The following is a 21,814-nucleotide window of genomic DNA, read 5'->3' on the forward strand; positions in this document are numbered from 1 at the left end:
GTTCAGGAAGAAGCTAAAGAAAGGGTCGCCTGAGGGTCTTCCCCCCTGAGCCACTGGACCGCCACTAAATTTAGGGCCTGGCCGCCTGAGGCAACTGCCGTCGGTCATTCGGCTCCAGCGCAAAAGCGGGGGATCAACAGACGGCGTCAACAAAACAAAATCCAATCTAGCATCCACACTCCTTCCAATTATCGTGCCCCAATATTAATTGGTCACCTTTCCCCCCCAGATTTCCAGATTTGAGGCACTTTCGCAATCCTTACCCAATCCGTCCTACTACACCTTGCGTCACCTCTCCATAGTACCTCGGAATTTTTCCTCTCACGGCCATGGATCCTACAGCTTTTTCCCGATCGTCTTCGCGTCCAAGACCTTCATCCAGGCCCACGACCCCTCTTCGACCGAGCTCTCGGTCTTCATTACGTGAAGCACATGGCTATGGAGGAAGTATCAGCAACGCAGGCTATACCCAACCTGCGATAAATGCCCTCGAGCCACAGTTCGCAGAGCTCGCAGACTCCATGGCCGATCTCGAGGCCAACTTTATGCACCTCCAATTGATGCACGAGAGTCTTACGCGCTTCAGCGAAAGCTTTGCCAGTTTTCTCTACGGCTTAAACATGAACGCTTTCTGTGTAGATTTTCCAGAGGTATGGCTACGCGATACCAAGCCATCGTACCAAAATTATTAACGGACGCAGGCTCCGATCCCCGAATCATTCAAAAGAGCCAAACAAGCGGAGGCTCAGAAAGGTATCAACGTCACATTACATCTGATGGAACTGTATGGCACTAACACTCTCCAAGAAGCTGAAGTGGAGCAAACTCGACAGGCTAATGAAGGCGAAACGACGTTCATGTGGGTCATTGATTGTTTCTCATGACTATATACTAGGTTTGATGGATTTTTCTAACCATAATGTCAAATTCCAGGACTACCGACACCACTTTCGTGGAAAATCCATCAAGCACAACCCCCCCGAAGCCGGTGCGCAAAACTCCTACCTCGTCGCGGGGGACCACAAGAGGCTCTAGTACTCGTGGTCGTTATACAACCAGAGGCACTAGTCGAGCTCGTCCGAGCGCGCTGCCAAGGGGCAGAGGGTTGCGGTGAATATCATTGATGACAGTTCATGATCCCTCTTAATGGACCGACTCGTGTGTGTACGAAAAGGGCCTGTCGATTTCTTCACTCGTACAAAGGGTATATATCGCTAGCCGCCATACCATCGGCATCCCATAACGAGGGTCCAACAAACTCACGCAGCGCCGTGGGCTATGAGCGTGGTTGATTCATGCTAGAGAGTCCAATGGTGACCCCCCAAGACAATCTATTCTAGCCGCCATGCCCTAGTTTCTGAGCTACCGAACTGCTTGGAAATACGAACATTCCTCCGTCTTCGAGTGACATCCAGATTTCAGCAGGTCCCCTGTACCTAGTACTGCCGTCTAAATTCAGTACGCTCGAGTCTAGGTATTCATATATCAATGTGAATCAGAATAGAAGTTCTTGCCTGAGTGACTATCTAGTCACTAGCCACCTCTATCGAATCGCAGACCATCGTAGATCAGTAGTTTTACTCTTATTTGAGGTGACGGTGATGGTGAGCACGTGGTGAGACCATCCTATCAATACGTACCGTATTTCTCGGATCAAATGCAATCCCGGTTTCTTATCGCTCGGAAGTCACAACCCTTGCGGGAAAAAAAAAGATCTTTCAATCTGTCATGGCTTCTGCTTTTGTCGCCAGCGCCAATCGCCATTCCGAGACCTCAGCAAGACTATTCTTAGAAATCGTATTCGGGCTGTCTTGTATAACATTTATATAATACAACTTCTGTCCGGGGCCTCTTGATCAACCCTGAGAAAGAACCCGGTGTTACGGAGTTAAGGACCTTACTTATCTGGGGTAGCGCTCGGGACGGAGCCGACGGCGGAACACAGAAGTGGCCGCGCAGACCATTTGCGGTCACCACATCTTCAGACTTGCTGCAGTTCAAGGTCTTTCTTTGTTGGGAGCAGGCCTCTGAGAACCATGATGCTGATGTGATACAGCCAGGGTACTTGACGGCGTTTCAATCCATGGATTTTCATTGTGTCTGCAGGTGAACCCAACGTCACTCTCTTCCATCTATGCGAAGGATCCCTTGGCACCTGCTGTGATATATCTACAATCGTTCTTCGGTGTCGCGGGCTTGTCCTTGGCCACACAGCTCTTTTAATACCTCTGGCACAACATATAATTCCCTTAATCCCACCTCGCAATGGCTAGTGTGGCTTGTGTGTCGCTCCTCTCCGAGGCTGAGTTTGGTTGCGGTATGCGGTCACCTTGAAAGCTCCTAGAACTTGTCTTCAATGCTAACTTGCCTGGAAGAGCATCTTACGGCGCAGCTTTCCCAGGACGGAGGCGCGGGTGACCAGTTTAAGGCATCTTTCATCAAGACACATAATGCTTTGGCTCCTCGCTCCAGATCCGGGGAATCGGCTACTACACAAAAAGGCCTACGTACAACTAGCTTTTTAAAACCAAAGTACATGTGCTTGACCTGCTCCGAGTCATTCATGAATGGCGACCGAAAGGCCCATACAGGAAAGACCGGTCATCAATTCTGTGAGTAGGCCAAATTCGTGACCAAAGCCATTGGCTGACCGTTGCCGCAGACATGGAATCGAGAAGCCGCACGCTATTCTGTCAAGGATGCGGAGACTTCGTTTATGATTACGGTCTGGAGAGACTGAGATCATCAACACCAGAAAGCACGCTAAAACGTATGGATATCATCCTACCCCTGAGATCTTATCCATAACTAAATTGTATCTAGTTGCTCAAAAACGTCGATTCAGCGAAAGCTCGACCGACGAGCTATATGTCAGGAGCAATGCAAACAAGCGCTCTTGTGCAAAGCAAGGTGTCAGGGGGCTATTCAACCTTGGACAAACATGTTATTTGAATGTTATTCTCCAGACACTGCTTCATGACCCAATTCTCAACACTTACTTTCTAGGAAGTGGGCATCAATCCCATGACTGCACTATGTCTGATTGTATAGCGTGCGCTGTTGCAGAAGCATTTGCAGACTTCAATAGCAGTGACAAGGCAGAAGGGTTTGCGGCCCTGAGCCTCCTTTTGGCCTCGTGGCGTGCAAGTTCTGTACGTCATCTTCCATCCCAAAGCTACATGAAGATTGACTAACTAACTCTGGCAGGCCTTGGCGGGATATCAGCAACAAGATGCTCATGAATATTACCAGTTCCTTGTCGACAAACTCCACTCTAGCACTGATGGACACCACGAGAACCACGAGAAAGGCTGCCCTTGCTTTTTCCACAAGACATTTTACGGCAAGCTGCGAAGTAGTGTAACATGTGACAAGTGTGGAAATGTCACTCGTACGGACGACCCCATGGTGGATCTAAGTTTGGATGTCCAGGTGCAGGCGAAGAAGCGCGCCATGGGTGGTGCTGGGCCCTCGTCCACGCCCACGCTGAGCGGATGTTTGGAAAGCTTCACTTCCCCTGAAAAACTTATGGCAGGCGTCTACAACTGCAGCGGTTGCGGGGGAAGCGCACAAAAGGCCACGAAGCAGCTACGCATTAAGAAATTACCGGCAATTCTATGTATGCAACTAAAGGTAAGTTTGCTATATCAAGCCTCTCGCCAAACACCTAACTAATTCTATTGAAGCGATATGAACATACGTTCTCGGTTTCCGAGAAGCTAGAAGGCCGCATAGACTTCCCGCTGTCTATCAACATGCTCCCGTACACGACCAACCCTAACTCCCACGTTGATAAATCGAGGTATATCTACGACCTTTCATCTGCCGTGGTTCATAAAGGAAAGCTGGACGCAGGGCATTACTATGCTTACTGCCGGCAGGGTGATGAGGTTTGCTTCCCATCTATCGCGACTTGTCACCATGCGTGAACAAGCGACTGTGAAATTTGGAATATAGCTAACATGAGCAGTGGATACTCTTCAACGATGACCAAGTCACATCTGTGACGGAGGCCGATGTCCTCAGTGCCGATGCATATCTTCTCTTCTACAACCTTCGGTCCTTGGCTGGTGCTCCGTCGCAGTAGGAGTGCCTAGATTTACCACATGGTAATGTGGATTAATTGCTCATTGCATGCTTCTTTAGCGGCCAGGAGTCCATGGGCATGGGTTACTTAGGTCTCTGTAGTAGCATCGACTTATAGAAGACTAAACCGTTGCACGGCGGAGTCGTTGTCCCGAGAGACAGCGGCTTAACACTCAACCGCGTTAGTACTTGTTAGTGTCCATACATGTTGGCAGTCTACATATTCCATCCAAGGGTTCACCAGACACTTCCTTCTACTGGTATAGACATCCAGGCTATTCAAAGCATAACATGATGTCTGGTCACTAAAGCAATTCGATGCGTGTCCCAACGTCCAGTAATCCATCACCGCTCGGTATAGCAGGAGGCACCCTAGAATAGGCGACATAGTGTTTTCACAACTTGAAACCGACCAAGAGTGCACGAAGTTCTACCGAGATCATTACGGGGCACTACAGACCAACATCACAGTGCGAACAGCATGTGCTCATTAAATCTTTCAGTCATCGACCAGCGCGTATGGAGTTGTGGAGGAAGAAAGAGATAAAGAGAGCCCAGGTGATAAATTCCAGAAAAGTTCCTCATTTCAATTCATGTATGAATTGGGAGAAAAGAAAAAAGGGTTCGACATGACACCTTTAATAATTGTCAACACCGGCATCCGTGCATGATTTTCCTCCAACAACTTTTATTATTCCATATCTGTTTCCCCGTCGGAATCCCAAGCGAATCGAATCGGTGTCCTTTCCGCTTATTTCCCAAGGTTGTTACCGAGCGCCGAGGACGTAACGAATTTCGTGAACAGGAATTTCCAGTTGGTATTTGATTTAACGGTACTGTAGTTTGGTAAAACATGTGCGTTAGTGATAGGGTTCTTTCTTTCTCCATCTGCACTCCCCAGCCCAACGTGTTCCGTTGTTTATTTTTCCAAATATCTTTTCTTTCGTCGTGGTTGCTGGGTTGTGGGTGGTAATCTTCAATCGCGCAGGCCATGTCACGAACCTTGTGGAAACCGATGTCCTGAGACTTCTCACGGAAGCACTGACGGCAGATGTTCATCTATAAATCACCCCATATCAGCTTCACACAATCCCAGCATATTTCTTTCGGAGCTCAATATATTCCACATACACCGTACTTGCGGATAAGACCAGCGCGGTGGGTGCAAACGCGGCTAAATCGCAAAAACCACAATCAGTCCCATATATCCCATTACCATTTCGAACCAATACTGCAGAACCCGAGGTTCCCATCGTCGTCCAGAGGGAAGGGAGCGGTTTCAAGCCTTCACATACCATCCACGGGAGCCCTTGCCGTAACTATACGCAGAAAGAACCACCATTAGCCAAAACGTCTTTATCATCAAATTCACGGGGAGAAAACGGGGAGTCCTTACGTGCGAGGGCGGCTGTACCACACGGACTCGTGAGTCATCTTGAATTGATTCGACGGCGAGGAAAACCTGGCGGGTTGACGGTGTTTGGGCAGGCGGATTGTCGTCGCTGGGCGGTTGTGGTTGAACGGAGACGAATGTTAGGGTTGGAAATTCCGTTGTGTGCTTTTCCTGTTCCCGATTCGGCCCAGCTCGCTTGAGACGCGCTAAACTTTGTTGGGCTGCGGGTTAGGATAATGGGGTCATGTGATGGAGCGCTTTGCTGCGTTGGGTTTAGCGTGGGTTTATTGGGTTCTGGGTACCTTCTGGGGATCGGCGGGTGTAATGTTTCTCCGCTTTCTACTATGTACTTTACTATACTTTTTACTTTATTATCTATGTACCTCATTTTGATGTTGATTTTATTTATCTATGAATCTATATTCTAGCTGAGTGACTTGGTCGTCTTAGTGGTTAGGCATTATTTGACATGATTCATTCGGACTGAGCATTTATAACGAAAGAAATACGGAGCACTTGGTTTGACTATACACGACGACGGAGCGAGTCCCGAGTTGCCTTCGTTCTTGACGGACTCAGCCAATTGATCACTAGAAGTCATTTGGCATTTGGGATCCACTGGCGTATCTTGCCTCACTTCGGGCTTTACCATGAAAGTCCGGTCATAATATCTACATTAGTCACATCTCAACGTTGGATTCCATTCAATATCCAAGCTTCAGCTATTGCTAAGCTTGACTTACAGAAACTATGTAAAAGCATCAGTATCATATGTATTCGCGATATAGAATGTGAGTTAATAGTAAAAGAATTTGTAGAGGTGCTGAGAAGATGTGCAGTAGTTATCGTTAGATTGTGACGTTGCAGTGATAGGAAAAAGATATTAGGAGCATTGTCCTGCAGCAATTGCCGAAGGGAACAGGCATAGCACATTGAACAAGTTCAATTTAAATATGGCCCCCCTCCCTTGGATACTGATAGATATCATGAACACCATAACCGCTGTCCAAGTCATCCTCATCCTCATCCTCATCCTCATCACCTGAAGAATCAACATCTGTCAGCTTCTGCCCATTCACATCCTCCACCCAAGTCTCATAATAATCATAATACGGAATCAAACCGGGCCTCCCAATAGCCGGATATCTTTCTTCAAACTCCACTACATCCCACGAACGCGAAAACGGCCAAATCCCACAAATCTTCAAACGGACCCAACCCACATTATAAGGCTCGTGCCGGTACCCCTTATCAGGAAAATAGCGATCAATCAAGATCACATATCCCGTTTTTTTGGTGATCCAATTTTTGTTTTCGAGGCAAGGCTCTGGACTCGCCAGAATAGATTGAAGGGCATGGCCATCGATCATTAAGCAAAAGGCTGACCGTGGAGTGCTACGATGATTGTAGTCTGGATGTCGTTCTACCCAGTCTTGGAACAGTTGCCGGACTTTAACAGGCGAAGCCCCCTCTAGCAATCGTTGATCATCAATAATGACGTTTTTACAGCCCTCCCAGACGATCTCGGCTGGTTCAGGGTCATCGTCATATCTTATAGCGCAGTGGATATAGCGATTGAGTTTGGCAAGGGCCTGGTTCCAGTCCTCGTCGGAACTGTATGCTGTCCGGTAGATGAAATATCCCCACGGCCAACCATGGCCCCAGTGTACGGATCTCTTGAGGAACTGCCTTGAAAGAGTCCTGCCCCACCATGGCTGACTTTCAAGGCGATCATAGAATTTCACTATCCCTTGGTCTGGCGAAAAGTCGGATAAAGCCCATGGTTCAGACCAGGATTTGTGGTAGAAGAATCCGTTGTACGAATCAGGTGAGAATGGTCTGGTTTGGTCTGACATGGTGCAAGGAGGCCGATGTCTGCTGGTTTGAATTCTGCGCGTCTATGTAAAGCTTTTAATTTTTAATTAAGAATGCTTGGGACTTAAATCTAGGCGGGGTAACCTACGGCAACCACATCGTACCCGGCTTAGTGAATTATATGGTCATGGCTCAGGCTGCGTTGAATATTCTGCATATCAAAACAATGGATTTTCCTGAGCCTCACATTTACTTACCGCGAAGTTCGCACACGCACACAGCCATCTTGCTTCATGGCCGCGGGAGTAATGGACCTGAGTTCGCCGAAGAGCTCTTTTCCTCCATGACCTCCAAGGGCCACAATTTGGCCTCTTGCCTCCCGAACTGGCGTTGGGTATTTCCCACCTCTCGCGATCGTTGGAGTGACAGGTTCCAGGAAGAAATGTGTGCCTGGTTCGACGCATACTCCTTGGACGACATCCATGAACAACAGGATCTGCAGATTGCCGGTTTGAGGGAGTCGGTCACGCATATCCTGGGCATCCTGAGCCACGAAATAGGAATTCTCGGGGGGGATACCAGCCATGTTTATCTAGGAGGTATCAGTCAGGGGATGGCAACCGCCTTGTGGACCTTGTTCTGTGCCACCAACCAGGTCCATCAGCCACTTGGTGGCTTTGTGGGGTTTTGCGGCTGGTTGCCATTTGCACGACAGGTAGAAGATCTGGTTCAAGGATCACAGGGAAGCTGTGCTGTTGACGCTTCCAGCAAACAACTGATACAACGTTCGGTAGCTGGTTTCTTTCTCAATACTATCTCCGGTACTGAGATATCGCAAACACATGAAACCATCGATATCTCGATCTTATCAACGCCTGTGTTTTTGAGCCACGGAAGCGATGATGCGTGGGTGCCCGTGGACCTGGGTCGACAAGCAGCTCGAGTCTTACAGCAGATTCAAATCCCTGTTCAGTGGCATGGGTTCATCGGGGCGGAGGGCGACGGTCATTGGGTCAAAGAGCCCGAGGGGTTTGATCAGATTCTTCACTTTCTCGAGGAATGCTGCAGTCACACTTAATCAAGACGCCACTTGTGCGACTCGACATGCTACATGGTCCTTTATAGACATAAGAGGACGAAGTGAGAACACCACTACATGCCAGTGATACAAGAAGTCTGTATAGATGTAACACATTATGTTTAGGCATTCTGGGCCACTCGTGATAGCTTCGAGGCTTAAGTTCCTCTTTCAATCGTCAGGTTAGCGTTGCTGTACTAGCAATGTCAATGAAGGCTGCAGTTATACAGATCCCAGCTGTATAAAAAATAGTGATGGGCTTCATAGAATACCAGGATGCCACATGGGAGACCAACTGCATTTCGTAAAAGAAAGCATTTCCCAGTCTCCAAAATGCGAACTTCTTCTCGGGACGAATAAATCACATATGCATACAAAAACGAACGTCGATTCCACTCCAAAAACTTCTAGATCGCCATTCACCAAATGGCCCATAGAAACCCCACTTGCATGAGAAAAACTCCCCTAGCGCCTCTCCTAGTCCGCAAAGCACCTGAATATTAGTACACATTAGTTAAACACAGATCCGTGGGAGGGACCGGCTATCCATCCGTAAGGAAATGAATTGGCCACGCTGATTGGTGGGGAGGCACTGTCGATCTCGGAGATTGGCCTCACGAGTCACGGCACGACGAGCGTCAGGTGCCGGATTTCCGATGCAATTACTAGGAAGAGTAAAAGTTTTGCGACGATGGGAGGATACTGGAGAAGGGAGTTCGCTCCGTCGGGATTGTCACGGATCAGATCGAAGACGGCTTGTGAGAGTTTTACTAGTCATTGTGCCGTTGATTTTTTATGTACATAATTAATCATTTTTGAGAGGTGTCAGCCCACCTTACCGGAGTAGATACACGTCATGGGGCTGAAATACGTTCATACTTCATCCATGGATGTCAATATCTGCGGAGTGATGACCCTGTATCTTACTCCGGTATAGATAAGACGCAAGGCATTTTGGTAGGCAGGGATGGATACATCATGCGTTTTTGTTGACTTCCATAAGACATCGGCCTCCTTGGAACGGACGGCCAGGCCTTCGGATACAGTTTAGGGTAGATGTTGGGTTTACAGGGCAGGTAGCGCCCGCCCGCGTCCAGCTCCAATAACCTAGAAGGGTTTGTCGTCGGATTCCCAATTTAAGGTCATCCTGGTAGCTACGGAGTTAACTAACTCGTCACTCTCGATAATATAATATATCACCGACAAGACTTAGCGGACTAGTTGCTACCAAATATACCCAAGGATGATATGAGATAAAGCTCGTGAAATAGAGATCTGATGATTTTGCTGAGATGATATAAACAGTGATATTTCCCGTCAGAGCCGTTTATTATCGCCAAGCCCATACCCTTTAATTAGTCGAGATTGTGGGGCCCTTGGGTGTCGCTAACAGCACGGACAATTTCTGTGATGTATGTATGCATATTCCGTATGTACAAGCCCATCACAACTATGGCTTCATTTTTTACTTGTGGATCGTGGCGTGCTTTATCCAGCTCTGTGCTAGGTGCGATGCGGATGCAGCTGTAAGTCTCTTCTACCTGCTAGTGATGTCCAGAAGTTGTCGCCAAGTAGAACCTGCCTTGGAGTACCAAGTCATTGAGGGAACGTTCAGGAACGAAAGAGATCAAGATGAATAATGATGACAAGGACCAAGGCGAACATGACTAATAGAGCGGAGCGAATGAGTCACACCATGCGAGCGGGAAAGCATAAGCGACAACAACGAAGAGCTGTAAATTATCAAGAATAAAATAAATCATAGAAAAAGAAAGCTCCAGAACCTTTTGAAAACCTAACTCGTAATTCCGAAGAAAAAAGCTGTGTGCCCCCAATAAAAAAGTGCGTGTGCGTATGTTGTGGTACCGAGTACAGAGGGCCAACAGATGGACTGATTTAATCTACGGCTTACGGAGCATGATTTTTTTTTTTCTTCCAATTTTTCGCTGTTCGGGGTTCGTACGGAAGACCGCGGATGCAGGAGAGTCCTTGATCCGTTCCAACCAAGAACCAGCCAGCCAGCCAAGACAGGATCGTCGGTTAGGTTGTCAGATGAGAACACACGGTCACAGGGCAGGAAATGATTAATGAGTCCGTCCATGTCAACGTGCAAGGCCCACTTAGTGACTTGGTGGATCCCCATTCCCATCCGAGGGATCAATGTATTGATGACCGCATTGGCACTGGTAGAGATCGACGTTTGATTGTAATCTATCGTATTTAGTAATACGTACTTCCGTCCTCCGTACCGCCTTGTGGTTGTGTACTCCAGCCCTCACCATCTCATTTGTTAGCCGTCACATCGGCTGCGTCCTTGGCTGCCGTTCACGGGATAACAATACGATCTGGCACATAAGCAGCGAGGATGATAAGATTTCTCGATTATACCTAAAGAATGACGTCCCGTCATTACCAAGAGCTCTCAGCCCCTCATTAATAACCAACTTAACAACAATGGAGTTTCTGTACGGTGCCCGTTATAGAAAATGAGAACGGCGGTGGGTTAGTGCGACGCTGCCTGCATTAGAGCGTCATACTACACCTTCATAAACAGATCAGCCCATAAGGCTTTGACACAACTAGGTATGTATAGTCCTCCAATAAGCAACATGATGTGCCTCTCAGCTGGTCCAATAGCACGTATGCTCCGGCTAAGTCGCCGATTGTGTGAAGTGACGCCTTCTTATGTAGGAATACGCGAGGGGCATGTTGTGATAATGGTATGTTGATTGATCTTCATGCAGAAGAGGGGTATACAAGTCTCGGCCCCAGTTTCGCTTTGGATACCTAGTCAAGCAATTTGACTGGTTGTGGGCTGATCGTCGTGTACAAAGAGAGTTCAGCCATTAAGCTTGGTAAAGATATGAGATTGCATAAATTTGGAAAATGCATGGTCATCTGTGCTGTTGTGCGAGAGAAAGGTATACGAGGGGTAAGTAAGGGTAAATATACCTACTCCGGAGTAGTGATATGTCTTTCCCTAGTAGTATGCACTTCCCCATCCTTAGGGCACCCCCACAAATCCCTGTATGCAGGAAAGGTGGATGGTCGCGCTTATGTTATCGTGCACGTTGTTTGATCTTTAGAAGGCAACGGCGGTAACTGATGGAATCTAGGATAGGAATGTTACTGTATTCCTGTTTTCACTGCCTCACCGCACCTCCTTGGGGGCCACAGAGATTAACAAACAAGCGTTACGCTGGCAAAGCAGGCCGCTCGTGGTATGTACTCAGCCTTGTCCTGCCGAGATCAACTGGTTTATACGACATTCCAGCTGCCTAACATGAGAGAGGAAAATGAAAAATAGAAATAAAAGCAATACAATACAGAATATAACCAACATAAATATAAATATGAAAACAAAGAAAAAGCCGTGGGGACAAGGTCACGACTCACAACATTCTTTGTCAGGTGACTGGTCCGAAGCTAAGATCGTTTCAACGTTATTGCTACTGACAATAACGACATTTCGACTCAGTAATTATAGGGCTTTCACTACTTTGTACGAGCTTGGTTGCACATATGTTATCGAGATCATTTGTTACTTTTTTGGTTCTTTGTTGAGAGATTGTCTCTTATAAATTGTAATAATGTGTAAGACTATGGTTAGCATGGTTGTCTAGATAGACACCCGAGAAGTAGTGCCTAACCCATAGACTACGGGCTCTAGGCCAGGCGCTAACCAGCCGGTACCTTGGGATGAGGTCATATTTTTTCCTCTCTTTCACGGCACAGTGGGAAGAAGCCGGTAGCTCCGAGCATCCGAGAGAGCCATGCCAAGGGAATTTTTTTTTCCTCCTTCCCACTCCCAATTATTACGTCGCATCAACACCCTTAATCCTTGGCCGGTCTAACATGTACTTTTTGGGAGTTGTCCATTAGCGCATCTGATTTCCGTGAAGGGCCTACAAAATACTACTCCGTAAGTTTGGATGATCTTCTAGTTTTGTATACTTCTGTAATTTACATCCGTAATTCCTTTTCCTTTCCTTTCCTTTTCTTTTATTTATTTTATTTTATTAGAGATCCAGACTTTGATTGCTGTCAACCTAACCTACTTTGTCTACTATGACACCAACGGTTCCATACCACTGAGAGGCAAGTCATGATGACGATGGATTCAGATCCTAGGGAATGACGGTATATACCGTCTCATCTAGGGAGAAAATCAACCGGAACGGAGTGTATCAACAAGATTATAACAGTATCACCAAACACCGGGAGGATTATGATTACAAGCTTTGACACCACAAAAAAAAAATGAGAACATCGGACATCCATGTCCTTGTTAGCTCGGCGCCTAGCGTGAAGCGTGTTCCCAAGACTCCACTTTCGGCACACGGAGCTTTGGGGAGCTTCAATCAATCAGTGACTTTCTTGTTTCCACGGCCCTGTCGGCCTCTTATCCCCGCCGCTCCGAAAGAACCGCGAGAGCTCCAGCAAGACAGGCAATACTAAATAAATCATGAATAAGAATTAATAAGATTGGCACGGTTCTGTGGTACCCGCTTCTATGTGGTCTGTTGGATTCCATATAATCCTCCTGCATTCTCCCTGCTGTTCCACCTCTTCCAGTCACCCTCCATAGTTCAGCCCTATACTCCCCTCTAGTGTGTGATTGCGCCTTCACAAGCTGGCGCACCACCCGCCATAAAAGTGAACCATACATAGTACCTATTACTGGTCGCGCCCAGTGCCTATACAGCTCTTTACCTATCAAACAAAAATTCCGGAGCTCTAGGTACCGCGATCGGGGTTCCCGGGCCATCCGCTTTGCGACAAGATTCGCACTCAGCTGTCCTCGCCTTTGTGTTCGCTTTATAATCTAATACTACAAATTTCGCACACATGTGGCAGAAAGCTTCTCACGCCGCGATCGCGGCTGCCTCTCTATTCGCCTCCCTCGCCAGTGCTATCCCGCATGGGGATGACCATGCGATGAATATGGACATGGGCATGGGCATGAATAGCACTCAGAAGCAGCCCGAATCGCATGCTGCTGCAAGCGACGACTCACCTATGAGCTATTTTGCCTACGGAAAGCATTCAAGCACAATAATCGCTCACATAGGCCTTATGGTTCTTGCCTGGTGCTTCATCCTCCCCGTTGGTAAGAATTCCAGTCTTGTTTTATATTTTTCGTTTATCTTCAGCCACGACTGATAGATCCATAGCTGTTATGTTTAGCGTTGCGCGTTCTCGATTTGCACTCCCGTCGCAATTTCTTTTCCTGGTTTTCAACGCTTTGGGCTTGCTTCTAGGGATCATTTACAACAGCCAAACCCCTGATCTATACGAGAACAATGCTCATCACAAGATCGGGTGGATCGCGACATGGGTGATTAGCGCGCAAGTTACTATGTCGCTCATATTTGCCTATGCTGGCAGAGGCGAGTCCGATGCGACTTCGTACGAGCGTGCTGCATTCCTTCCCGTGTCTACCGACGAGATGGCCGAAACCCCGACGCATCCGACCGGAATTCATCATGAGTACCGTTGGTCCAGAGACAGCGGCCAGGATACAGAGGTCAACTCGGCTTCCCTCCACAGTCGTCCTAGTTCGTCAACTTGCGCATCCCCCTCGGAGGAATATGATACATTCGTCAAGCCCGAGGCCCAATACCCAGAGCAACCCGCTCAGAGCCGTGGTTGGCTGCACAGCACCTTTGTGAACCGCTTCCTCGCGAGCCGTGTGCCCCGTATGGTCTCTAGTCGCGCCCTTCGGATACTTACCATTTTCTATTTGGTAATTGACAGAATCATCTTGCCTTTCGGTTTCATCGCCATCGCTACCGGTGCCGTAACTTATGGCGGTATCATGGTAAGGAGTTTTGCGCGTCACTTGCTATGTGGACATTGCTAACGAATGAATGATGCTGCAGAGGGGTAGAGAGATCTTCAACGGTCTCGCACATTTTATCAAGGGAGGCATCTTCTTTTGGTATGGTTTGCTGACCCTGGGACGATTCATGGGCTGCTGGGCAGATCTCGGATGGGCTTGGAATGTGAAGCCCTCGAGCGATATTGTTGGCAAGTGGAAGGCCAAGATCCCTACCGGTGAATTTACCGAATCTTTTGTGATCTTCCTCTACGGTGCCAGCAACATGTTCCTCGAGCACCTCACCAGTTGGGGCGGCAAATGGTCTGCGACAGATCTCGAGCATGTGTCCATCTCCATTATGTTCTTTGGTGGGGGTTTGTGTGGTATGCTTTTCGAATCTAAGCGCGTTAAGAGCTGGTTGAACAGCACTGTCGTGCAATACCCCTCGAATCTTCGCAGACATGGCCCATCCGACACGGCTTGGCAGCTTCCTGACACTCAAGGCGTTTCTCTCAATCCAATGCCTGCCCTGGTGATTCTTCTTTTGGGTAGCATGATGGGATCCCACCACCAATCCAGCATGGTTTCCACTATGGTGCACAAGCAGTGGGGTAACCTGTTGGTTGGCTTCTCGTTTGCTAGATGTATGACTTATGTCATCACGTATCTCAAGCCACCAACCTCGTATCTGCCTTCTCGTCCTCCCACTGAGATTGTTGCCGCTTTCTGCTTGATCTCCGGTGGCTTGATTTTCATGTTGAGTGTAGGTGTTACCTGACTGATGAAAGCATTGAGTCATGCTAACTGTTCTCAGACCCGAAATGTGGTTGATGCCATGGAGTTTTACGAGCTCGATGCGATGTTTATTTTCACTGTCGCTATGGGAGTGACCGCTTTCATAATGGCCTGTGAGATTTTGGCTATTGCCATCAAGGCCTGGGCCACCAAGAAAGAAACTCGCCCTCAGCTCCCTCCTTTCCAGTTCCCAGCTTGAGTTGGAGCACGCCTCGCCGTGTCGCTTTAGGTAGAGGTGCGTGTCCTTCACACGGGACATGGTTAAGACTCTCTACCTGGATGGGTTTCTCATCGCCCTATTGAAAACCAAAGAATTGAGAAAAAGGAGAAATGGGAAAAGGCATAAGAGACATCGAACATCCTTGTCTTTATTATCGCAGCGATATACCCCCTAAATTATTTGTTTTTGGCCTGGTGTCAGAGCTCAAGCTTACGAGTGGCGGGCATATACCACTGATACCACAGCTTTGTTCTATGATTTTTGACGTGCCCCTATGCTAATGAATGATATCCCTGATTGTTAATGTGGTGGAGGCTAATGACTGGTTTGAATTTAATATACATTGCATTGTCTATAATGGTCTTAATTGGCTGAGAATCATGAGTTACTTATATATGCACGTGGGGTGAATCTTGACTCTGTAAATCACAATACATGCTTGTACTGTGTACTAGTAGTTTCTTCGCCTACCGGTATTGCTATGCTTGCATCCAATCTCACGCAGCAGCCAGACATTCTGACCGCCGTGGGTCGGAGTTAAGAAGTAAACGCCGAGCGCCTAAAGCCTAGCCAGACATTCGGCGTTGGTTCCCGCTTTATTTGCCTGGCGGTCGGCAGATTTCTATGGGTGGTTGCGGTGATGACAGTACCTTGGCAGGGTCGGAATATGCAGAGTACATGCTTTCAATCCGCTCGGGATCTGGGTGGATTTCTAAATCATAGCTCAATAACATTGGTACGAATTACTTCTTGGCCTCCAGCTGACGTTTTACATACTGGCATTGAAGTATTGACTGGGAGAATGTAACTTATGTATATACCGTATTAATAATGCCGATGAGAAAGTGGGGGAGTGGAGGGGAACTGCAAAATGGGTATTATTTAAAGAGGGGCCGCAGTGTTCCCTCGGAGCTTGTGATTTCGCAATGTTTATATATTTCGCCAGCATAGTAAGAAACTCTTCCAAAACTTCTAGTCAACCATTATCTGATTCACCCATTCCAGAAATTTCAAAATGGCTTCTAACCCACCTGGACCTTGCTGCGCCACTGGCTTCAAGCATGAAGGTAACCCAGTTGGTGAGATCAAGAACGTCAACGGCGGTAAGTTATCCTGCAGCCATACATTCTAAAATCATGAAAGCGCAGGGCCTAATCAACATCTCACAGTCGACACCTACATTGTCTACCCCCAGGATAAGAGCACCGAGAAGGTCGTTGTCTTCCTGAGCGATATCTTCGGTATCTATGTCAACGCCCAGCTCCTCGCTGACGAGTTCGCCGCCAATGGATACACTTGTGTCATTCCCGATCTTTTCCAGGGAGACGCCATCAAGCTCAGCGACATGGAATCTGGAAAAGCCGACCTCCCCGCCTGGCTCCCCAACCACCAGCCTAGCCACGTCGACCCCGTCGTCGAGTCTACTGTTAAGTACGTCCGCGAGGAATTGGGCGCTAAGCGTGTCGCCGGTGTTGGATACTGCTTCGGTGCCAAGTATGTCTGCCGCCACATGAAGGAGGGCAAGATCGACGTTGGTTTCAACGCCCACCCTTCCTTCGTCACCCACGAGGAGCTCGGCGCTATCACCGGTCCTCTGTCCATTGCTGCCTCCGGTAAGTTAAAGCCCTGTAGGATTGTTGATACGTATAGCTCTTCGGTACTGACGTACTTCTCAATAATAGAAATCGATCAGATCTTCACTACCCAGCTCCGCCACGAGTCTGAGGAGACTCTGAAGAAGACTGGCCAGCACTGGCAGATCAACCTGTTCAGCGGTGTTTCCCACGGTTTCGCTGTCCGCGCGGACCTGAGCAATAAGCACTTCAAGTTCGCCAAGGAACAGGCTTTCTGCCAGGCCATCAACTGGTTCAGGCAGTACCTGTGAACTAAAAGCATAGATTGATAACTACTAGCTTTTTGTATATGTCGACTTCATGCTAATGAATTGATGTGAGGAATGATATACTTTGAAATAGAGCATGTCTCGAAGTAACTAGCTCTGCCATGGGTGTTTTATAAACTCCGCCAATCGAATAGTTCACAAGCACTTGCAAAGTAGGGTGGATCATCAGTACTGAGATTCACAAGCCAGGGGGATCCACCGTCCATGCTTTTCAGTTCTTCACTAAAATCATAGCTATGGGTGGATGGTTCTATTCTTAGTAGCGTATCGATAAGGCTGTTGTTCATTTTCTAAACTTGGCTTCCAGAAAGGTTGTGTGAGATAGACGTACAGCGCGCTAAATACTCGCAAATTCTGCATAATGGTAAGAGTTAAGATCTACAAATGCTATGTACAGAGTAGTAAATATACGCCTTAGGCACCACGTTGATCAGCGTTGCCCAAGCACGTGATCCTGGGGGGATCCGCGCCGACAAAAGAACCGTCGGAAGAACAGGTGGAATAAGTGAGATTGTCGAGAGAAGGGAGCGCATGAAGCTGCGCGGTTTCGTTGCTCGCTCTTTGTCCTTGTCATTGAATTTTCTAGCTTTCTTGCCGAATAGATCTTGTTTCCTCGCTCGCACCTGTTTTTCGACTGGGGCTTGTTAGATCTTCAATCTCGTTGTCGTGTGTACTCTAGCGTCTGCAATCCGTGTTTGCCCCTTTGGTGGCATCGTTGCAAAACACCCCCGATTCCTAATTACTCTATACGCCCGCACTTGGCGAGATTTACGAACTTGCATCGCACTTTTACATTTAGAACTTCCCGTTGTCCCCGACAGCAGCGTTCCGTCTGCGATTCTGGCCTCCTCCGACCTCGAATTTCGGTGAATCGCCTCTGACGCTTGTTGCTTATATTTTGCGCGCATTCCGGGAACGGCCAATTGCTTTACTCACGAGGCACTACATCTATTTGGTTAAACCGTTCTTGCGAAATCAATATGGCTACTCCCGCCGCGTTACCGCCGCTTCCCTTTAACCCTGCGAGGGTACGGTCGTATCTTCTTCGTTTGCCTCTCTTTACACGGCTTGTGGTGCTGGCAATTATCGTCTTTTGGCTTCTTGAGTTACAAACAGTATGGAGTGTGGTGCAATGGGGTGCTTTGGCGCCGGATGAGATTGGTTTCGGCAGCAGTATGTACCCTTGACGGAGGATTATGGCCATGCATCGTTCTGACGCTATCATAGTGTATCGCCTCAACACCTATCCATTCATTCACAATGGCTTCTTCCATGCCTTTCTGAACTTGGTAGCACTTACGCCATTGGTCGAGCGGTTTGAAGCCGAGCATGGCACGTTGACTGCTGTTGCATTGTTTTTGGGGCGTAAGTCATACTCTGATTGCTAGAAATTGGGACCAGGTTTACTAACACTGACTGTTAATGTAGCTCTTTCTACATTCCCTGCAGGCCTCTACCTTCTGGTCGAGAAATTCCTTTTGCATAGAAATACCGCCGTACTTGGCGCAAGGTGAGTGTTATATCCTTCGGCCTTCCGGCTAGACAAGTCTAATAGAGCTTCAAGCGTTTGGGTATTCCTCCTATTGGGTACCGAAGCTATCAAGACCTTCAAGTCTCACCCGTACTTCAGGTATTTCCCAAGATGTCAAAGCCCACGCGTGTCACGATTTGCTAATATAAACCTAGTCTCGGGAATTACAAGATCCCTACTTGGACATCGCCCTTGTTTGCGTGCATAGTTGTTTCGATCCTTATGTCTAATACGAGCTTCCTTGGCCATTTGTGCGCTATTCTCATCGGCTATTTGTGTGAGTATCGCTTTCTTAGTCTTACGTTAGTTATTATACTAACCCTTTTACACTAGTCGGCCTTGGGTACCTCAAGGTGTTCGTCCCTCCCGAGAAGGTCCTAAGATGGATTGAAGGAAAACTGAACCTGTTGGGTCGGCTACCACACTATGTCTCTGTCGACCAAAAGACGTATGGCCGATATGGTGTGCTCCCCACAACGAATACTGTGGGCGAGAGAGGGACTCCTATGAGCTATTTGGGATCATCGCAGCGTCTGGGTCCCTGAGACCATTGGCTGTTAACACTTATCGGGCTTCTATCTTACACTTCTTGTGCATATTTAAGTATTATAGTAATCATGTGTTATAGTAGTCTTGTGGGGGAGGAAGTTTTTTGGCTCATAAAATGCATTAGCGTTGTTTTTTGGCATGACGTGGAGTGAGTTGTGCAGATGGTCTTTAGCGGCCGACGTAAATAAATTAAGGTGCTGCGGAGTGGACTCCCAATGCTTTCGAGACTCCGCGGATACGACTAATGCGACCAACTCCCCGAATGTCTTGATTCGATGGCTTTAAAATGTAAGTTGCTGCATGCTTGCAGTGTGCCAGTTAAGCTACATCAGCTAGGCTCCACTTCCACCATCATCCTCCTTCCTCTATCCGACTTACCCCAGATTCTACTATCGCAAAGGACAACTCAGAGTAAACCAAGCTGATTGAAGACCAATGACAGCCGCAATCCGCAAATTGCGGAATAATCCCCATTTCCTTTTCGTGCATTTACCGCACATCCTCTCGTTTCTATGCGTCCTCGCTGGAGTCGTCTGGCTTCTCCTCCTCCCCCTCAATGACTACTCCCGTCAAACGTACATCTCCGAAAACGCGCTTCTTCCCGGCCAAGTCCATGCCTATTTCTCCGGCAGTGAGCAGAACATCTTTCGCGGATACAGGAAGGAGCTAGAGGGTCTTTTACCCAATGGAGCTCCAGGGGAGGGACCGGAAAGGAATGATATTGAATTGACGCCGGAGTATGTTTTAGGTCCTGCTTGTGATGTGTACCTACACCCTGTGCTAATTTGAGCTCTCTACTAGGATCTCGGATAAGATACAGTCGGTTCTCAGAGCTTCCGGCTTGAAAGTCGCGACGCAGAAATACGAATACACTTCCGCGGGGATCACGCATCAGGGACAGAACGTTTATGCCATCATTCAGGCGCCGCGGGGCGATGCGACGGAGGCAATTGTGCTGGTTACGGCTTGGAAGACAGCTGATGGGGAACTGAATCTGAATGGCGTTACCCTTGCGCTGACGCTGGCAAGATACTTCAAACGTGGGTTGCTTTTTCTTGACACTTGTAGCAAGGGTCATAGCTGATTGTTTCCAGGATGGTCTCTATGGTCGAAAGATATCATATTCCTGATCACGCCTGACAGCAAATCGGGGACGCAAGCGTGGATTGACGCATACCATGACATGCAGCCGCCATCTGTCCAGCCGCTGCCGTTGAAGAGTGGTGCATTGCAGGGAGGTCTGGTGGTGGAATATCCCTTTGATCATCGGTTTGAATCGCTACATATTGTCTACGACGGTGTCAATGGCCAATTGCCGAATCTGGATTTGATCAATACGGCCGTGTCAATTGCCGGTGGTCAAATGGGTATCGGCGCCAATTTGCAGGAGATGTGGGACCACAATGATAGCTACGAAGCGCGTCTGCAAACTATCTTGAGAGGCATGGCTAAGCAGGGTTTCGGGTACGCCACTGGAGCGCACAGTAGCTTCATGCCGTACCATATTGATGCTATCACACTGCAAACGAAAGGAGATGGCTGGCAGGATGAAATGGCCTTGGGCCGCACCGTGGAGAGTCTCTGTCGCAGCTTGAACAACCTCCTGGAACATTTGCACCAGAGTTTCTTCTTCTATCTGCTTATGCAGACCAACCGGTTTGTCAGTATCGGCACGTATCTGCCCAGCGCGATGCTGATCGCTGGCAACTTTACAATCATGGCTATTGCCCTGTGGCTACGGACTGGTTACTACATGGGCTCTAAGCCTCAGCCTTCAGTCCAAACAGGTGCTTCCCAGGATGAGAAAAAGGAACAAGCAGCAAGCTCCCAGGACAAGAGCAAAACGGAGGCGACAAATGTGGAACAAAAGAGTGACGCCAACAGCATCATCGAACGACAGCTGGCACTCCCACTCAGCTTTGTTGTCGGCCTTCATCTATTGGGCCTGGTTCCTCTGTTCATCTTCAACAATCTTTCCTACAAGGTCAGTCACATCTTCCCATCATCACCATCCTATATTCTCTGACAAATAATAGTACTTCACAACCGCTACCTACACCTTCATCGTAGTCGACTTCGTCCTTCCGCTACTCCTTGCAGTCTTACTTACCCAAGGATTCACTCCCAAGCCCCGGCAATACCTCCTTATGAAATCCTTCTCCCTCCTCCTCCTTGGTCTCTTCCTTTCCACTCTGGCTACCCTGAACTTCTCGCTCTCATTCATGATCGGCTTGCTCTGCACTCCCCTCAGCTTCGTCAACCGCGTCAGTCCTTCCACCAGTGCACCTATCCGGTACGCACTCGCCTTTATCGGACTCGTGCTCCTGAATCTTCTTTCGCCCCCTGTCGTCCTCCTCGGGGGCTGCTGGTATACCGGGGTATCAGTGGAGACTATTCTAACACAAGCTGCGTTCGGATGGGACGTCTGGGGAATGTGGACACAGGTAGTTGTATGGTGTGTCTGGTGGCCAGCGTGGATGATCGGATGCGCCCTGTTCTGAAGAAGCTCCAATTGATATACCATAGTTCGACTCTATATGAACCAGACAAGAAACAAACACTGTAAATTAAACCTCCATATCAACCACCATCCCACAGAAATTCCAAACCAAACCCCCCCCCC

At 48.1% G+C, this 21,814-nt stretch overlaps 9 protein-coding genes across 9 annotated transcripts; 7 read left to right on the forward strand and 2 right to left on the reverse strand.

Moving 5' to 3' along the window:
* Positions 1–329: 329 nt before the first annotated feature.
* Positions 330–1,114, forward strand: F9C07_2099922 (DASH complex subunit Dam1-domain-containing protein; the record flags this gene model as incomplete). The annotated part of the gene is made up of 3 exons (XM_071508909.1): positions 330–650; positions 702–859; positions 934–1,114. 3 exons carry the CDS (start codon positions 330–332, stop codon positions 1,112–1,114), a joined length of 660 nt encoding a protein of 219 aa, XP_071363821.1.
* A 1,151-nt stretch (positions 1,115–2,265) lies between these two features.
* Positions 2,266–4,087, forward strand: F9C07_2225838 (ubiquitin carboxyl-terminal hydrolase; the record flags this gene model as incomplete). The annotated part of the gene is made up of 7 exons (XM_041289766.1): positions 2,266–2,317; positions 2,376–2,612; positions 2,663–2,770; positions 2,824–3,152; positions 3,208–3,633; positions 3,687–3,890; positions 3,971–4,087. 7 exons carry the CDS (start codon positions 2,266–2,268, stop codon positions 4,085–4,087), a joined length of 1,473 nt encoding a protein of 490 aa, XP_041142841.1.
* A 647-nt stretch (positions 4,088–4,734) lies between these two features.
* Positions 4,735–5,687, reverse strand: F9C07_2277549 (putative 40S ribosomal protein S29; the record flags this gene model as incomplete). The annotated part of the gene is made up of 4 exons (XM_071510248.1): positions 5,483–5,687; positions 5,382–5,405; positions 5,218–5,260; positions 4,735–5,145 (listed from the first exon to the last, which is right to left on the reverse strand). Exons 1-4 carry the CDS (start codon positions 5,518–5,520, stop codon positions 4,735–4,737), a joined length of 516 nt encoding a protein of 171 aa, XP_071363822.1. The 5' UTR covers positions 5,521–5,687.
* Positions 5,688–6,426: 739 nt separating this feature from the next.
* On the reverse strand, positions 6,427–7,335 carry F9C07_2802 (uncharacterized protein; the record flags this gene model as incomplete). The annotated part of the gene is made up of 1 exon (XM_041284755.1): positions 6,427–7,335. The coding sequence occupies one exon, from the start codon at positions 7,333–7,335 to the stop codon at positions 6,427–6,429; it is 909 nt and encodes a 302-aa protein (XP_041142843.1).
* A 140-nt stretch (positions 7,336–7,475) lies between these two features.
* F9C07_2801 (Alpha/Beta hydrolase protein) lies at positions 7,476–8,372 on the forward strand (the record flags this gene model as incomplete). Its single annotated transcript, XM_041284752.2, has 1 exon — positions 7,476–8,372. One exon carries the CDS (start codon positions 7,476–7,478, stop codon positions 8,370–8,372), a length of 897 nt encoding a protein of 298 aa, XP_041142844.2.
* Positions 8,373–12,874: 4,502 nt separating this feature from the next.
* On the forward strand, positions 12,875–16,101 carry F9C07_2277552 (uncharacterized protein). The gene is made up of 4 exons (XM_041289767.2): positions 12,875–13,482; positions 13,547–14,193; positions 14,255–14,956; positions 15,008–16,101. The coding sequence occupies exons 1-4, from the start codon at positions 13,221–13,223 to the stop codon at positions 15,185–15,187; spliced, it is 1,791 nt and encodes a 596-aa protein (XP_041142845.1). The 5' UTR covers positions 12,875–13,220; the 3' UTR covers positions 15,188–16,101.
* F9C07_2277553 (dienelactone hydrolase) lies at positions 16,102–17,610 on the forward strand. Its single transcript, XM_041289768.2, has 4 exons — positions 16,102–16,158; positions 16,214–16,311; positions 16,378–16,821; positions 16,891–17,610. The coding sequence occupies exons 2-4, from the start codon at positions 16,224–16,226 to the stop codon at positions 17,091–17,093; spliced, it is 735 nt and encodes a 244-aa protein (XP_041142846.1). The 5' UTR covers positions 16,102–16,158; positions 16,214–16,223; the 3' UTR covers positions 17,094–17,610.
* Positions 17,611–19,369, forward strand: F9C07_2277554 (putative rhomboid family protein). Its single transcript, XM_041289769.2, has 6 exons — positions 17,611–18,284; positions 18,339–18,476; positions 18,540–18,621; positions 18,676–18,741; positions 18,798–18,919; positions 18,976–19,369. The coding sequence occupies exons 1-6, from the start codon at positions 18,092–18,094 to the stop codon at positions 19,185–19,187; spliced, it is 813 nt and encodes a 270-aa protein (XP_041142847.1). The 5' UTR covers positions 17,611–18,091; the 3' UTR covers positions 19,188–19,369.
* Positions 19,370–21,807, forward strand: F9C07_2277555 (putative GPI transamidase component). Its single transcript, XM_041289770.2, has 5 exons — positions 19,370–19,479; positions 19,634–19,928; positions 19,993–20,231; positions 20,286–21,175; positions 21,228–21,807. Exons 1-5 carry the CDS (start codon positions 19,467–19,469, stop codon positions 21,690–21,692), a joined length of 1,902 nt encoding a protein of 633 aa, XP_041142848.2. The 5' UTR covers positions 19,370–19,466; the 3' UTR covers positions 21,693–21,807.
* The last annotated feature ends 7 nt before the right edge of the window (positions 21,808–21,814 follow it).

Source organism: Aspergillus flavus, chromosome 2, assembly GCF_009017415.1.
Source record: "Aspergillus flavus chromosome 2, complete sequence".
NCBI lineage: Eukaryota > Fungi > Ascomycota > Eurotiomycetes > Eurotiales > Aspergillaceae > Aspergillus > Aspergillus flavus.